The sequence below is a fragment of the Nomascus leucogenys genome, chromosome 4, assembly GCF_006542625.1.
Source record: "Nomascus leucogenys isolate Asia chromosome 4, Asia_NLE_v1, whole genome shotgun sequence".
In the NCBI taxonomy this organism is placed as follows: Eukaryota; Metazoa; Chordata; class Mammalia; order Primates; family Hylobatidae; genus Nomascus; species Nomascus leucogenys.
In genome coordinates, this window is record NC_044384.1 from 21,173,925 (window position 1) to 21,187,869 (window position 13,945).

Below are 13,945 nucleotides of genomic sequence, written 5' to 3' on the forward strand. Positions count from 1 at the left end.
TGCATTTTCTCATCATTTTTTGGTACAAGCATCTGAGGCAGGTGACTGGCTTAATATTTATGTTTATATTCAGATTTTCCAATAGCTGAATACCATCACTGCTGTACACTTTGAAGCCCACGCTGAATAGGCAAAGTACTAGTGTAGTAATCGTGACAAGTATTTCCTGCTTCTAAAGTTTACAAGAACTTGCTTTATATAATGTATTATTGTCATTGCAGTGTGGTAATTGCTACTACCTTGGTTTTGCTTTTACTCACAAATTCTAAAAACTATAAAGAGAGATATTGATTTGAAAATACTCTCCTAGAACCTGACTAAGAATTAATTTTTTCCCCTTATCATTTTGTCTGAAATCTGCAGGAAAGTTTCAGTTTGTGGGACGTAAACAATACCATCCCACTCACCCCAGGCTCATGGTCTACAGCAGGGATTCATTCTGAGGCTCAATGAGCCCTTAACAGGATATCCATAGGCCCAAGGGGGTCAGAAACCCCCCTGAAATTATGTGCAACATTGTGTGGGGAAAACAAGACTTTCTGGGAAGAAGCCATAACTTTTCTTGGCTCTTCAAAGCAGCCTGTATCTTACAAAGGGCTAAAAAGGTTGGAGGCTTAGGCCATTGGTGTTGCATTCTGTGGCTGTGATGATTTTCACTGGCTGGGACTAGGTCTGTGAGCCTCTAGGACTCTGCAGGATGAACCATAGGGTCTATACGCCAACACAGTGCAGTCTACCAAAGACACAAGGCACTTAATGCCTAGAGGAGGGAGAAGCAAAGAGACCAGGGAAGCAGAGGAACTTGGAATCCAGAGAGTGCATGTTCATGGTGAGCCGTTCTCCAGCCCACTGTCTCTTCCCTGCCCCTCTCTGGGGCCCCACTGGCTCATTCTTGGATCGGTCTACCTATGGTGACATGGTGACATGCTGTATCCTTTTCCCTAACAACTTTCATTGTTAATAGAGAAGATTAGATCTAGAAGCCTTAGGAGTCCAAGGAAAATCTGATTGCAAATGAGGGGTGAAGCTTAAGCCCCATTTACTTGGCAGCAGGTCACAGAACACTGAAGCTGTTGGGAAGCAAGCGGTGTTATCTAACTCATACTTTACTGTGGAAGAAAGACTCCGAGAGACCGGGTGACTTCTCTACAGCCACTTCCTGTATAGTAGCAGATCCAGGACCAAACCCCAGTTTTCTGAGACTCAATCATCTTTCCATCACTCTACTCCATTTTCCTCTCACCTCCTGTGTCTTTAAGACACAGCAAATAAAAAAGCAAAAAGACAAAACAAAACCAAAAAACCCCCCGGAGACTATTCAGAAATGCCTAGTGGAATTTGAGAGAAATCATGGGCCTTCATAGCACCATCTTTTCTTATGTTTGCATACAGTTGCACTTTATGGAAATTATGGCTCACTCTGTCTCTCTCATTTCCCAGAAATCTCCCATCATCTATGCAGGAAAACACAGATGCATGCAGGAAAAGAAGACAGCTGTTTTGTGACCCATTTCACATGAGTTTGCCATTACATGGTCCCTGCCTGTGTTGGAATAATTGGTATATCCCTTTGTTTGCAATGTACAACCCAAAATCCTCAAGTCATAAATTTCTATGCCATTTTACCAACATTAACCGCATTAATGTAAGTAAAGCAGTTAGAACAGTGCCTGCCATGTGTTAAAAAGGCTGTAGGGATTAGCAATTATTACTATTAATAGTAGCGTTACTACTTAGCTCACCTCACCTGAGATGTACAATAAATTCATATGCTCATGGCTCATGCTCTAGTGCCCTTCCAGTCGTACCATGTCAGCAGGCAAAGACTCCCACTGAATGCACAGAGCTACTAGGAAGGGTGTGAGCCATGGAAACGCAGGCCCCTCCCAGCAAAAGATCAAATCAGTATTTTACAAACTGTATGACTCCCAAGAAATGAAGACAGAATTGTAACATCAGTTGGCTGAGGATTTCTTGTCCCTTAGGAGGGAGTGGAATGAAGAAGAGCTGGTCAGATACAGGGGTGTTTAGGATCTGTTTCAGGACTGGAGGTTTTAGATGAATATCAAGGAAGTTACAGTCCTCCAGTCTATTATGGGTTATTCTAACATTCAAAGCCTTCAAGAGAAGCTTCTTTCTGGGCAATCAGGCAACTCCTAAAAATAAACTCAAGTTCCTGAAATATTCTAGCTTGCCTTTAAGCTTTCTTTGGCTGGGGACCGGGCTATCTATTTTCAGTTTTGCAGCCCCAGGTGGTATGGATTTGATCTATCGAATGACAAACGGCCGAATGACGCTCTGCCTGTTGTGACAGCTCAGCAGATATTTAGGAAAGGTTATTCGTGGGGGAGGCTACAGCAGCCCAGAATGGCTGGAGAGAGGGGAAGGTCTCATTTAAAGTTTCCTGGAACCACAGGGGAAAATTGATGATGTGTAGACAACTGTTGAAGGACACAGTGCTATTTCTACCTACCTCATCCAGATAAGAAGGAAAGAACACTAAAAGAACATTAAAAAAAAAAAAAAGAAAAAGAAGTTGGAGAATGAAAATTATGCATGGTAGGGCATGTTGGCACATGGAAGACTGACTAGTTGAAGCTAGGGACCGAGCGGCTTGGCCCTCCTGGCCCCGGGGCTTCTGATTGGCTTTAGAACTGTGGCCTCTCTCCTTTGACAATCTTCTCATATTTCCCATTTCCCCTCCCCCACTCTACTTCAAGTTCACCTTGCCTCAGGTCCTTTGATCCCTTGGCATTTTGACCAGCACCTTGAGCTCCCTTCCAGGGACCACACCCCTTGCTTTACGGGACACTGTCCTTCCAGCTAATCCCTACCAGGAGCTGCCCAGAGCCTCCAGAGGGTTCCAAGGTGACCCTCACCTGGCTTCTCCTTCCCTCAGCCATATATTTTTCTCTTCTATCCATTAGGCTGCTGAGAAGCTGCAGTTAACAGAATAGTCAGCTAGCTAATAGTGTTTTTTTTTTGTCGTTCACAAGAAGTCTGGGGCTAGTGAAAGTCTTTGTGTCATTCCAGTAGCTCGACGATGACTGCAAATCTCCAACTTCCTTCTCTCTTTCTGCTGCACCAGTCATAGTGTGCTGGCTTTTCATTTTCTTGCCCTAGGACTGGAAGATGAGAGCTGCAGCACCAGGCATTACATCCTGATTGAAGGAAGAAGGAGGGGATAGGCAAGGTACCCACCATGTCTGTACCTTACACAAGGAAAGCAAAGCTTCCCCAGAAGTCCCTTGGTGGGATTCCTTGAACATCTCATTAGGCAGACTGACCCCTTTGCCCCATCTAGCTATGTAAGAGGCTGGGAGAGTGTGTGGTTTTCCAGCCTTCTTAGTTGGAGGTAGCAAGAGACAAGGCGATTGGGGATACTGTTGAATTAGTCAGCCAGCAGTATCTACCACATCTGCCCATTCCAATCGGTAGAGAAGTCCCTTAGACTGCACGGAAATGTTCAAGAAGTATCTTAGAATTGACACATATGACATAAGAGTTCAACCTCTGATTTTTGCACTGCAGGAATGTTATTGTTGAAATGGAAGAAGATGATACAGTGGTGACCTTCCACACTCTGTCATGCAGCAGTGTTGTTAGTTAAGTTTCATCCACTTGGCTGTTAGCACAACTTGTCAAGAATTGCTATCTTTTCCATGTACATCTTGTCTCTTCAACTGGATTATAAGCTATTCGAGGAGAGGGATCTTATCTTATACAACCTTCTATTGTTAGTGACTCAAATTAGTGTCATGCACTTGGCTGGCATAAAAGACACTCATTAATGATGAAAAGCATAACCTTGAACATCCTGGGGTGCACAAAGAGGAAACACACCTTTCCATTAAATCCATGGCAGACATTCCTAGGAGGCAGAACTTCTGGAAAGGCCAATAAGTGAAAATAATATGTTTGTGGAATCAGAGGCATATTGAATGGGGTTTCAATTGAAAAATGCTATTCAAGCTTTAAGTTTCTAAGCTTAATGCTGCTTTCAAAAAGAGGCTTGGAAACATTACTAAATTTGGTTTACCCTTTCCCCTCCTGTATTCATTCATCTGCTTATTCATTCAGCAAAATTATTTGCGTTCCTATGTGCTAGGCTCTGGAGACTCAGAAATGAATAACAGAGTCCCTGCCCTTAGACCTTGTAGGGAAGTAGACAAATTGATAGATGGCCATGTTACACCTAAGAAGGACATTTGCAGTCTCATATCCAAAGTGTTTCAGGAGCTCAGAAGTTCTGGATTTAAATTAGGGGGAGTTCCCAGCCCTTGGTGAGGTGGGGTTTGTTCCAACTTACCCGATTAGAAATGTTGGGTTGGAAAGGGCTCTGTAGCCTCACAGACTTGGCTTTAAATCCTGGCTCTGCCTTTGACTGTGGGACCCTGGGGAGACTTCTCATCCCCAAACATCATTGACCTCATGTGTTGGTTTTTAATTCATGCCTCTCAGCTCTGAATTCACCCTTTAATATGTGCCCTGTACTAACGAAATTCCACTATTCTTCTTTAAAGTAAGCACAGTATTATGCATTCTCAGCAGAAGGCAGTGGAAGGACGCTGCAGGAGGAACAGAATTCCTGTCATTTCAGCATTGGTGGAGTTGGAGAGCCTGTGGTCATCCTGCCTCAGCCCTGGGCCCCAGAACATGGTCATCTGCAACCTTGTAGCCTTAGTGTAGTGACACCCTTTCTGCTGCCCTCTCTCTTTGGAAACCAGAGCCCCGAATGGCCCCCAGCTCTTAAAGCCTCCTGCCTGTATCAACGCACAGACTGCCTCCACAAGCTCCTGTGTGGTCTACACATAGCCGTCCGAGGCCTGGTGTACAGAGCACTTGTTCCCTCTGTGTCTTAGTCCATTTTCTTTGCTTGTAACAAAATATCTGAAACTGGGAAATTTATAAAGAAAAGAAACGTATTTCTTACAGTTCTCGAGGCTGAGAAGTCCCAGGTAGAGGGCCTGCATCTTGTGCAGGCCTTATTGCTGTGGGGGACTCTCTGCAGAGTCCCGAGGCAGAGCAGGGCATCACATGGCAAGGGGGCTAAGCATGCTCTATGCCACCTCAGGTCTCTGTTCCTCTTCTTATGAAGCCACCAGTTCCCCTCCCTTGATAACGTATCAATCCTTTAGCCCATTAATTCATTAATCCATGAATGGATTAATCCTTCCATGACGGCAGAGTTCCCATGGTTCAATCGCCTCTTAAAGGCCCCACCCATCAGTATTGCCACACTGGGGATTAAGTTTCAATATGAGTTTGGAGTGGACATTCAAACTAGCACTTTGCAAACTCCTGACCCACACCACATGTAGCCCACAAGCTCTGAAGGCTTCAGCCCCTGTGACCACCCATGCCCAGACTCCCCTGCACACCCACGCCACTGCATGCTGACCACCTACTCCTGGCCTGCACTTGGAAGGGAGGTCTATTGCTTTTCTCAGCAATTCCAGGCCAGCTCTGGTCTGGATGCACCAGTGAACTTCTGTGCTATCTGGAGGCCTAACCACACCTTCTCCAAGTAGGTCTAAACCTCTTCCAACTTTGTCCTTCCTTGGTACTTTCCCTTACCTAGAGTACTATAGACAGTTTCCTTATACCTTATAGCACTCTTCTATCACAGTCAACAATTCTTTATATTGAACTTTTCTTATATAACCTACTGTGTGGTTTCTATGGTTGGACCTAGGCTATTCATCTCATCAGTAAAGAAGAGATGATAACATCTTTTTCTCAGATTTATTTTACAGATCAGATGAGAAAACCCTCATAAAGCTCATAGCTCAAGGCTCTGCCTGTCAGAGCTCCCCAACTTCCTCTTTTCCTGAGCTACTGCTGTTTTTTCACAGAGAAGAAGGAAAATTAATATCAGTGAGTGAGTGCCTTCTGGGCACCAGGCAATATGCCAGGCACTTGACAAGATGGTGCAGACATGCATGTGGTTAGTCTTAGAGGAGGAGACAGAGGGTCAGAGAAGCTAAAGAGGTTACCTGTGGTCATGCATGGTATATCCAATTAAGCTGCACTACAAACGCTGGTTGCTAGTCCTCCCAGTCCACGCACCACACACAATGGTGGGCTTGCTCCTAGAGCCCCAAACACTCTTTTTTTCCCTTGAATGAGTACAATTTCCCTACATAAGGAAATTCTTTCAGGACTCAGTCTAAGTTTCAGCACTCATTCTATGCTGAGAGTAGGTGCACAGCACAAGAATCATTTGCTAGCGTTCTTTTGTAATGACTTAACTAAGAAATCTCCTCCTAAAAGAAAGGTCTGACTCATTGGGAAGGTGTGAGTCTGTGGTTTCCCTTTCTCTGTGAGCTGGCCTCTGGATGAGAACCGAGGAGCCTGCCCTTGAAACTGATGCCGTAAGCAAGTACAAATATGAACTGGGCTGTTAAAGGCTTCACTTCAAAAAAAACCCCATTGGTTAAAATCAAATTTATGGAATTGCTTATTAGCAGCAGGCCAGTTGTACGGTTTGTTGCTTCAACATAACTTCCACAGGCCAGCAATCTTTGTTATGTTCATTGATGTTTCCCAGCTGCCTAGAACAGTGCCTGGCATAAAGTAGATGGTCACTAAATGTGTGTCAAATGTATGAATTTACATGGTCAAGGATTCAACCAATTTTTTTGAATGTGGAGATTCACTAGGGTATTTTGAAGTAGAATTTTAATTTAAAAGTAAGAGGGGTGATATGGTTTGGATCTGTGTCTCTACCAAATCTCACACTGAGATGTAGTCCCCAACGTTGGAGGTGGGGCCCAGTGGGAGGTGATTGGATGATGCGGGTGGTTCCTCATGAATGGTTTAGCACCATCTCCGTACTGTTCTCGTGACAATGAGTGAGTTCTTGTGAGATCTGGTTGTTTAAAAGTGTGCGGCACCTCCCCCTTGCTCTCTCTTCGTCCTGCTCCTGTCGGGTAAGATGTGGGCTTCGGCTTTGCCATCTGCCATGAGTCAAAGTTCCCTGAGGCCTCTCCAGAAGCAGTTGCCACCATCCTTCCTGTACAGCCTGTGAAACTGTGAGCCAATTAAACCTCTTTTATTTATAAATTACCCAGTCTCAGGTATTCATAGCAGTGCGAGACTCAAGGGTCTGAGACTTCAGTGTCTACGTGCAAAAGCAGCAAGGACGGCGACTCAGTCATGTCCCCCCTTTTTATCAGTACTTTCAACTTGAACATTTCACACACAGCTAGTGAAGGTGCCACAGGAGAAAATCTAGCCCAGGTGGAGAATTCCACCTACCCACTGGCCTCCACAGTACAGGCTGGCCAGGAGCAGCCAAGCCCCAGCAACTCAGGAGGGCTCGAGGAAACACAGCTCCTTTCTTCTGAGAACAATCCTTTAGTACAATTTAAAGAAGGAGGTGACAAGAGCCCCAGTCCTAGTGCCGCAGACACCACAGCCACACCAGCCAGTTATAGTTCAATTGTGAGTTCAATACGAGAGGAAAGGTGCAAATAAATCTTAATGGAATATGATTATTTTGTAAATCACGGCATGATAGTATGATGATCTACTCCAGTGACCAAGCTCATCCTAATCAAAACTTACTTGTCCTGTGTTTAATTCTCTTCAGATGTCAGTCTCTTCTAGGTACCCGCTTATTACTTTGCTGATGTAATAGTAATCAATCATGGAAGAATAAAGGGATATAGAAAGGGAATAAATATACTTTTCTTTCCAGGAACACCAGGATAACCAGTAGTGCTTATGGTTCAAAGTCTCCTTTAAAACGGGGTTGTCGCAAAGTCAGGAGCAGATGAAAGTTCAAACCCTTTCAAGTGTAGAGCTTTAATGGGTGAAGTTGGCTACAGCTGTCTCAACTGGTACATGGTTCGTTCATTTATTCATTCTCTCAACAAACACTTAGTAAGCACCTACTGCATGCTAATCGCTATAACAGGCCTTCACTAGAACATAGAATGGGAGCTCCCTGTAGATAAGCATTTGCCTGTCTTGTATCCCCATTATCTAAAACACTCCCTAGTACTTTGGAGGCATTCACTAAATATTTGTTGAAAGATTAAGTAGTCCTAGCCCTCATGGAGTTTATATTAAATTTCTTTCTTGTTTAGTTAGCATTTTTATGTCCATCAAATATGAGTCAAATGAACCTCAAAGTAGCTTTAAAAGAGAAAATGAGAGATGCATGACTGACAGGCTGTAAGCAGCCTGGGGGAAGTGTGGAAAGAGGTGTGGTTATGCTGTTGTCCTGTTTCCCATGGGCAGTATGTACAGGGATTGACCACAAGGTAGTAAGACTGATTGTCATGTATGATTTGTGAGAATCAGTCTCATGACATTGGAGCCATAATATGCACATGAACATTTCAGCTCTGTTTTGTCATATGCTGGGAGACAGACGTCATCCCCACCCCTGAACCCCATCCCGCCAAGGCCAGTCATCTGTTCCCTGAACATCTGAATGGGGCTGTACAAGGCAGGAGTCCTGGGAGCAAAGACTGAGTTGCTTCAGAAATTAGAAGTAATTTTCTTCTCCTTGGCTGGACATAAGTTTTCTTTGTTATGAAATAATCAATGAGCTAAAAGTTTCATGAGACAAGGATATAGTCAAAGAGTTTGCTGCTTCCTTGAACAATATCCAATATCATAGAACATTCATATAGTACCATGAAAGGCTCAATCCTCAGAATGTGAAGTTTCTTTTTCTCTGCCTTCCTCTCTTCCTCCCTCCCCCCCGTCTCCCCTTTTCTCAAAAACCTAAGCAGTCCTGAATCTTCTATTTCCTGTAGAGGTGGTCTGCCTGCCACTGGGCATCTATTTTAAAGTCTGGGATATATTCTGGGATGTTTATAAGCTTCTCTAGGAAAGAAATGATTGGCAGTGCTGGTGGCCAATCATAAGTCCATTTATTCATTAGAGGTGGGTTCAAACGCAGCCTTCTCTCTGTTTTTTAGTAACATTATTATCTTAGTGCACTTCATGTTGCTATAACAGAATACGCGAGATTGGGTAGTTTATCAAGAAATGAGGCCTATTTGGCTCATGATTCTGGTGGCTAGAAAGTTCAACATTAGGCATCTGCATCTGGTGAGGGCCTCAGTCTGCTTCCAACTCATGATGGGAGGCAGAGGGGAGCTGGCATTTTCAGAGATTGTATGGACAGAGAGGAAGCAGGGTGGGGGTGGGGATGGTGCCAGACTCTTTTTAACAACCAGGAAGTAATAGATTGAGAACTCACTCATTCCCCTCCACCACTGAGGGATGGCATAAATCTATTCGTAAGAGATCCACCCCCATAACCCAAACACTTCCCATTAGGCCCCACCTTCAATCCTGAGGATCAAATTTCAACATGAGGTTTGGAGGGGGCAAATATCCAAACCATAGCAATTATTAATCAGCAAGCTGTTATATTTTGGGGACAAAGATTGCTTATTGCTATTTTGCAAGTACTGTTTATTTCATTTATTATGATCATGTGAGATTCATCTTTCTGGAAAGATGCACACAGCTCTTGTTGTGACTTACTTGATCAAAACAGTTAACATTCAATTTATTTCCATCTATTTCCTGAGAAAAAAATCATTAAATAAATGATGGTTGTCAGGAGGCTTTTTGCTTATAATGATGAATTTGACAAAGGGCCCCCTGGAACATAGAGTTTCTTAAATTTGCAGTTTGCTAGGAAATCTCTAATAGCTAGAGGGAGTTGGGGGATTAATGTTTAGATTTCAATCATTCTTGTCCATTATTACAGTCACCGAGGATTAACACTCTTGGGATTGCAGTTATGCCCTATTGTGGGCTCTCCCATGAACAATTCTATTAATATCACTTTTCATCTTCCTAGGTACAAATTCAGGAAACAGTCAGAGAGACAATCTCTTGCAGCCAGATGCCAGCTTTCTCAGAGCCTGCTGGGGAGGAGTCCCCATTCCCTGGGACCACAACAATTTCCTTCTCAAACTTAGGAGGGGTCCACAAGGAAAATGCATCATTAGCTCAACACTTGGAGGTCACACCCTGTACCTGTGGTCCACAGCAGGAAGAAAAACAAGACAGAGATGGCAACATACCTGACAACTTCGGGGAAGACCTAAAATATGAGCTGAACATCTCAGAAGCCAATGATGAGAATATGTCCCCAGGTGTGTTCTCAAGGCATCTCCCCAAGGATGCTCGTGCTGACTTCAGGGAGCCTGTGGCTGTCTCTGTTGCTTCCCCTGAACCCACAGATACTGCCCTCACCCTGGAAAATGTGTGTGATGGGCCAAGGGACAGAGAAGCAGTGTGTGCAATGGAGTGTTTTGAGGCTGGTGACCAAGGAACATGTTTTGATACCATAGATTCTCTTGTTGGGGCACCAGTTGATAAATATTTGCCTCAAGAAATTTGCTCTATAGATTTGAAACTGGCAGAAGGTCAAAGCAAATTATCTGATTTATATTCTTCTAATGACAAGACACTGGAAGTCCTTTTTCAGACACAAGTGTCTGAGACTTCAGTGTCTACGTGCAAAAGCAGCAAGGACGGCGACTCAGTCATGTCCCCTCTTTTTATCAGTTCTTTCACCTTGAACATTTCACACACAGCTAGTGAAGGTGCCACAGGAGAAAATCTAGCCCAGGTGGAGAATTCCACCTTCTCACTGGCCTCCACAGTACAGGCTGGCCAGGAGCAGCCAAGCCCCAGCAACTCAGGAGGGCTGGAGGAAACACAGCTCCTTTCTTCTGAGAACAATCCTTTAGTACAATTTAAAGAACGAGGTGACAAAAGCCCCAGTCCTAGTGCCGCAGACACCACAGCCACACCAGCCAGTTATAGTTCAATTGTGAGTTTTCCTTGGGAGAAGCCAACAACCTTAACTGCTAATAATGAGTGCTTTCAAGTGACCAGGGAAACTGAGGACACATCAACTGTTACCATTGCCACCAAAGTCCACCCAGCCAAATACCTTGCTGTGTCAATTCCTGAGGACAAGCATGCAGGTGGCACTGAGGAGAGGTTCCCTCATGCATCCCATGAAAAGGTTTCCCAATTTCCTTCTCAAGTGCAGTTGGGTCATATTTTAAGTGGTGCTACCACCAAATCTACAAAAGAGCTACTTTGCAGGGCACCCAGTGTGCCAGGAGTCCCACACCATGTCCTGCAGCTCCCAGAGGGAGAGGGTTTCTGCAGTAATTCCCCTCTTCAGGTTGATAACCTGTCTGGAGATAAGAGCCAGACTGTGGACAGAGCAGACTTTAGGAGCTATGAAGAGAATTTCCAAGAAAGAGGAAGTGAAACAAAGCAGGGGCTCCAGCAGCAGAGCCTGTCCCAGCAGGGTTCTCTTTCTGCACCTGATTTCCAAGAAAGTTTGCCTAAGACATCTGCTGCACAAGAGGAAAGAAACTTGGTGCCCTCGGCCCACTCACCAGCAAGTTCTAGGGAAGGAGCAGGGCAGCGCTCAGGTTGGAGGATGAGGGTCTCCGTGGTGGCTGAAACTGCCAGGGAAGAAGACAGTCAGGCTCCGAGCAACGTTCCATCTCTCTCTGATATCCTTTTGGAAGAGTCTAAAGAATATAGACCTGGAAATTGGGAGGCAGGCAACAGGCTGAAGATTATAACTCTAGAGGCTTCTGCTTCTGAAATCTGGCCACCAAGACAACTGACAAATTCTGAGAGCAAGGCATCAGACGGTGGTCCCATAATTCCTGACAAGGTCTGGGCTGTATGTGATAGTCTAAAGGCAGATGCTGTTGTGCCTGAATTGGCCCCCTCTGAAATAGCAGCATCGGCTCACAGTCCAGAGGATGCTGACTCAGCCCTTGCCGATAGCAGAGAAAGCCATAAAGGTGAAGAGCCCACCATCAGTGCACACTGGAGAAGTCTTTCTTCCTGGGGTTTCAGCCAACCCAGACTCCTGGAGTCATCCGTGGACCCTGTAGATGAAAAGGAGTTATGTGTCACAGATTCACCGTCAGTGCCTTCTGAAACTGGAGGGAAGGAAAATGTCAACAATGTGAGTCAAGACCAGGAGGAAAAACAACTCAAGATGGATCACACTGCCTTCTTTAAAAAGTTTCTGACCTGCCCTAAAATCCTAGAGTCCTCTGTAGATCCCATTGATGAGACAAGTGTGATAGAGTACACCAGGGCTGGAAAACCAGAGCCCTCTGAAACCACACCAGAGGGCGCCAGAGAAGGGAGTCAATCAAATGACAGAAACGTGGGCCATGGAGCGGAAATCCAGCCTGCCATCTTGCAAGTTCCATGTCTCCAGGGAACCATTCTGAGTGAAAATAGAATCAGCAGAAGCCAAGAAGGCTGTATGAAGCAGGAGGCTGAACAAATTCAACCTGATGAGGCAAAAACTACCATTTGGCAAGTCCTGCAACCCAGCAAAGGTGGTGAAAGAATTCCAAGTGGATGTAGCATAGGCCAAATACAAGAAAGCAGTGATGGGAGCTTAGGAGAGGATGAGCAGAGCAAAAACGACAAAGCAGAATTGATTTCCCCCACTTCACCTCTTTCTGGCTGTCTTCCAATAATGACTCATGCTTCTCTTGGGGGTGACGCACACAACTCCACAGGCCAAATTCATGACGTCCCTGAAAATGACATAGTTGAGCCCAGAAACCGTCAGTATGTGTTTCCTGTTTCACAGAAAAGGGGAACTATTGAAAATGAGCATGGGAAATCTTTGCCCTCTTCTCCTGATCTTACCAGGTTGCCTTGTACTTCATCTCCTGAAGGAAATGTCACAGACATTTTGATAAGCCACAAAATGGAGAAACCTAAAATAGAGGTGCTTCAAATCGGGGAAACCAAACCCCCAAGCTCATCTAGCTCCTCAGCAAAGACCTTGGCATTTATTTCAGGAGAATGTGAGTTAGAGAAAGCCCCTAAGTTACTGCAGGATCCACATCAAAAGGGCACCCTGGGCTGTGTGAAAAAGTCCAGGGAGAGAGAGAAGTTCCTGGAAGCCCAAGCTGGCAAATCGCCAGGGGTCCTCACAGCAGTGATGGGGTCAGAGGACATCAAGAGGGAGCCAGAAGCCCCAGGCAGTGGACATTTAGCTGAGGGAGTAAAGAAGAAAATTTTGTCCAGGGTGGCAGCTCTGAGGCTGAAACTGGAAGAAAAGGAAAATGCTAGAAAGAATTCAGCCTTTCTTAAAAAGATGCCCAAACTCGAAACATCATTATCACACACAGAAGAGAAACAAGACCCAAAAAAGCCATCTTGCAAAAGAGAAGGAAGAGGTGAGGCTCTGTTGCTGTCCATCATTGTTAAAGTTTGGGCTTGTAGACCAGGTATCCAGTTCCTGTGGCCTCGAGGGTCCTTTGCAATTAAGGCCAGTGTCCCCCAGGTGGGCACTGATGCTATGGTTGTGGCCAAGCGGCTTCAGCATGTGGCATCAGAATCACCTGGAGGGCTTGTTAAAGCCCAGATTGCTCCCCTCCCCCAGTGTGTGAAATCTGCACTTCTAACAAGTTCCCAGGTGATCTATCTGGAGAACCACAATTGAGAACCACTGATAAAGGCCGCCTGTAGGCATGTCTGTTGGAGGGGAATGTGATGAAGGTGCTTTTCCGTTTAATTATCCTCTTTTACAAAATCTATTTAAAAATATAAACAGAAGCATTAATCAGTGTAGCTAATTAGTATAATGAAATAGACCATGCACTAAGCAGGATTTGTGGAAATGAATATTTTGGTACAAATTGGGATTCTCCTCTTTAATCACTGATTTTTCATTAAAAATAGCTTCCTTGAACCTTGATTTTTCTTCCAAATTTGAGTATAACATTTCTTTTCAACTCACCCTTCCCATTTATCTAAATCTAAAGTCCTCTGAGGTCTCTGTTCCAGGCTTCAGACCACTTGAGCCTCAAAAGTCCTTGATCAATCTCTACCTATGATGCTGTTAAAAAAAAAAAAAAAGTCCTGAAATTGCAGTTAATTCTACTTTGTCTAAGGAATC

The 13,945-nt window shown here is 44.6% G+C and overlaps 1 protein-coding gene across 1 annotated transcript in view; it reads left to right on the plus strand.

Annotated features, from left to right (window-relative positions):
• The window catches only part of ALPK2 (alpha kinase 2), a 124,201-nt gene that overhangs the window by 59,234 nt on the left and 51,022 nt on the right, over positions 1 to 13,945 (plus strand). Inside the window, exon 4 of the mRNA XM_030810094.1 lies at positions 9,833 to 13,223. Coding sequence (XP_030665954.1) covers positions 9,833 to 13,223 — 3,391 coding nt within the window. The remainder of the gene's footprint in view (positions 1 to 9,832; positions 13,224 to 13,945) is intronic.